Source organism: Canis lupus, chromosome 23, assembly GCF_048164855.1.
Source record: "Canis lupus baileyi chromosome 23, mCanLup2.hap1, whole genome shotgun sequence".
NCBI lineage: Eukaryota > Metazoa > Chordata > Mammalia > Carnivora > Canidae > Canis > Canis lupus.
The window spans coordinates 21,907,781-21,911,643 of record NC_132860.1 but is presented as its reverse complement, the minus strand read 5'-3'; the positions used below and the strand labels follow the sequence as shown (position 1 = coordinate 21,911,643).

The 3,863-nt window shown below is 38.9% G+C and overlaps 1 protein-coding gene across 1 annotated transcript; it reads left to right on the top strand.

Moving 5' to 3' along the window:
- The first annotated feature begins 1,622 nt into the window (after positions 1 to 1,622).
- LOC140615251 (olfactory receptor 56A3-like) lies at positions 1,623 to 2,582 on the top strand. Its single transcript, XM_072795170.1, has one exon. It carries the CDS (start codon positions 1,623 to 1,625, stop codon positions 2,580 to 2,582), a length of 960 nt encoding a protein of 319 aa, XP_072651271.1.
- Positions 2,583 to 3,863: the final 1,281 nt, after the last annotated feature.

Sequence of the window (3,863 nt, the reverse complement as noted above, 5' to 3'; positions counted from 1 at the left end):
TATTCAAAATCCCATGCTCTTGCTCTTAACTACACATTTGCATTATCAGTGTTTCCTTGGGAAGTTCATTCTAAAAAACTTCTTAAGTTCTATAATCTAGCTTACTAATTATCCTTTGGAAGTGTGGCTAACCTACCCCTAAGTCTATATCTTGTCTTGTTAATTTTAACTATTATATATAATATTTTGTTTCTAGGATATAGGACTGATTCTTCTTTGGTGTGTATTTATTTCTTTGTGTTTATTTTCAAGCTTTTTTTAATTTAAAACTTAGCTAAAATAATGTTTTTCAATATTCTTTATCAAATAACTACAGTGTTTTAAGTTTCTGTAGCAGAGATTTGGCTGACACTCTCGAGGCCTTCCACTTATAATTTTTTTCTCTTTAAATAAATTGTCTTTTTACTACAAGCAACTCAATTTCTTCAGCTGTTTCTGTGTTAAAATTTTTTGAGGCATGAGATGAAAGTTTCTTCCTCAAGAAAGGAGTTGGGTTTGTTTCTGTTATTTTCTGAAACGGCTACCAATCCAGGGTGATTTCAAATTCTTTTCTGAGACAAACAGTGTGAACTCAGCCTGCAAAGTCACATGAGGACCAGCCTATGGTTCAGTATTTATGGGGAAGTCTTCTCTCACATAACAAGCTTTGAGGTAGTCAGTTGTGTATGAAGTTCCAGGTGAAAGTGAGAAATCAAGGTAAAGAAATGGGTTCATTTCTAGTGCACAATGTTTTATTCAGGATGTACTTTTGTAAAGTCCTATCTAATTGGGAAACCCCCTACTACATTCTCTACCTGCTTAAACCTAGATTTATCTTCTGTCCCTGGATTTTAGATTTTCAAGCTCCCCAGGTAATGGAGATGGGTGATTAAGTTCATGGAATGCTACAAGTGCCCTCAGGTTGAAAGCCAACACCAATATTTGATTTCAGTGTTTGGATTTCATTCAATCCTTAGCCTGAAAATTCTTTCTTTTTTACCTGCTCATAGGTGTATTCAAGACAGTCAAATATAAAAATAGGCATAGAAACAGGTATATGTGTGGGTATGACTATGGGATTGGGTATTGATAAAGAGAGATTAGATACAGACATAATCATAGAAATGAATTGATGCATTTTCAATAGGACATTTGTTCTAGGTACCCCAGTTCATCATACCACTGGATACTATCACCATTTACTTCCTTAAAAGCTTCACTGTGGATCCCACCTAGCCCTTGGAATGCATTTCTGTACATTTTAAATTTTAAACTGAAATGTACTCTAAGATTTTGATCTTATGTGTCTCATTTAAGTAACATTTGTTGCTGAAATTATTTTTGATTCATTAAATATTAATCAGATCAACAAACTGAAAAGACACATTCACACAAGAAAAAATGTGAGATGAAAAGTAGATGAAAGAACAAAAGAACAATGATGGAGCCATTATATATTCAATAATTGTCTATTAGCCACTTCTTATGTGTCAAAAAAATGTTCTAGGCACAGGGCTGTAGAGTAGATGTTACCCTCATAGATTTTACAAGCTAAGTCCATAGTCCTCAGAGTCTATGATGGACTAACTCCTTATCTCTTCTTCAGCTACTCAAAGACATCTGCCTCAGTAAAATCACTGCTAATGCTACCTTATAACAGCAGCTGCCTCTCTACTGAAGTCTCAGACTTCATCCTGAATTGCTTTGTCAGGTCTCCCAGCTGGCAGCACTGGCTATCTCTGCCCCTCAGCATCCTCTTCCTCGTGGCCATGGGGGCCAATGCCGTCCTCCTGATCACTATACAGCTAGAGGCCTCTCTGCACGAGCCCATGTACTACTTGCTTGGCCTCCTTTCCCTTTTGGACATCGTGCTCTGCCTCACTGTCATCCCCAAGGTCCTGGCTATCTTCTGGTTTGATCTCAGGTCCATCAGCTTCTCTGCCTGCTTCCTCCAGATGTTCATCATGAATAGCTTCCTGCCCATGGAATCATGCACCTTCCTGGCCATGGCCTATGACCGCTATGTCGCCATCTGCAAGCCTCTGTACTACCCAACCATCATCACTGACCAGTTTGTGGTAAAGGCTGTTCTCTTCATCGTGGCCCGGAGCACATTTCTTACTACACCTACTCCCATCCTTTCGGCCCGGCTGCATTACTGTGGAAAAAATATAATTGAGAACTGTATCTGTGCCAACCTCTCTGTGTCCAAGCTCTCCTGTGATAATGTTACCCTTAACAAAATATACCAGTTAATTGTGGCCTGGACTCTGCTGAGCTGTGATCTCATCCTCATCTTCCTCTCCTATATCCTCATCCTAAAAACTGTTCTTAGACTCAAGGCAAAAGGGGCAGCTGCCAAAGCTCTGAGCACATGCGGCTCTCACTTCATTCTCATCCTCTTCTTTAGCACCATCCTGCTGGTTTTGGTTTTTACCCACATTGCCAAAAAAAAAGTTTCCCCTGAGATTCCCATCTTACTTAATGTCCTACACCATGTAATTCCTGCAGCTCTCAATCCCATTGTTTATGGGATACGAACCCAGGAGATTAAAGAGGGAATTAGGAAGTTACTGAGGAGGGTAGCAGAGAGATGCAAGTAATTGTACTCTAGCTTGACTTCTCTCAACCACCAATGTTCAAAATCACTGCTGGAAGGCAGGGACTTGGAGATAAAATTACAGTCCTAATCCTCTCTCTGGACATGCCTGTAGATATGAACTGTATGGTTTCCCTCTTACTGCCCCCAGCCATGATGCTGAAGACTGAACATTACATCTCATTGTCTGCTCCTGATTAAATCCCTTTAGACTCAGTGTGATAGAAAATAAATACTTATTTAAAGATGTGTGGCTGATAGGAAGAAGCATCGGTATTTACTGACAGTGCATTGACTTTAGAAAGGTAAAATGAGATTAAAAAGCAACTGTTAAAAAATATTGACAGTAACCATTATGCTTTAACCTTTCCCTCAGGCATTCAAACATATTTACTGAAATTTATGTTATATCCAGCACAGAACTAGAAAATGAGACTCTAACATACATAAATCTTGATCCCATTATTCTAATAGGCCTGGTGGAAAACCCAAAAACATGTAAAATCAATGTAGAAGGGTTAGGTTAAAACTCATCATAAGCCCAGAGGAGAGAGGAATTTGTTTGTGTAGGTGGGATTCCTTGCATATCGGATCTCCTCCTTCAGTCCCTTAGTCAGAGCTGCCTCCCTAACAGCTTCTCAAAAACATGAACCACTGTCTCTGGGACTTTTTGCTTGTTGTTCCTCCGACCACTTAGCTCGTTCCCTCCTTGGGTCTCCCTGACTACAGTATTTAAAAATAGTGTTCAACAATATTCCCCCAAAGCACAGATGATATTCTAACACTTTCTCTGTTTCCCTGTTCTGCACAGCATCAATCACTATATACTGACTGTATATTTTGCTCATCTATTTATTTAGTCAGCCCACATGCACTGAAAGGTATATTTTGCTCATCTATTTATTAAGTCAGCCTACATTCACTAAAATATAAGGAGCAGAAGGGCAAGAACTTTTGCCTGATGTGCTCATTGTTGTATTTCCAGTGTCCAAACAGTGCTAGGTGTACAGGAGAGACCATAAATGCTTGTGAAATCAATGACTGAATACAAGTTGAATAAATGATTAAATGTATGCTAGTTACTAAGAATATAATTCAGATACGGTCCTTGTTCTCTGTGTTCTTACATTGCATATTAAGAGTGAGGGAGACTATATCTCATGCAAGAATCCATGGTCTGAAATCTGAAGACTGTATAAAATATTGCCTTGGGACAGATGGAGGCTTAGAGGTAAGATCAGAAGTACATTTTTAGGTACTGTGTTTGAATACTCATGAGAAACAC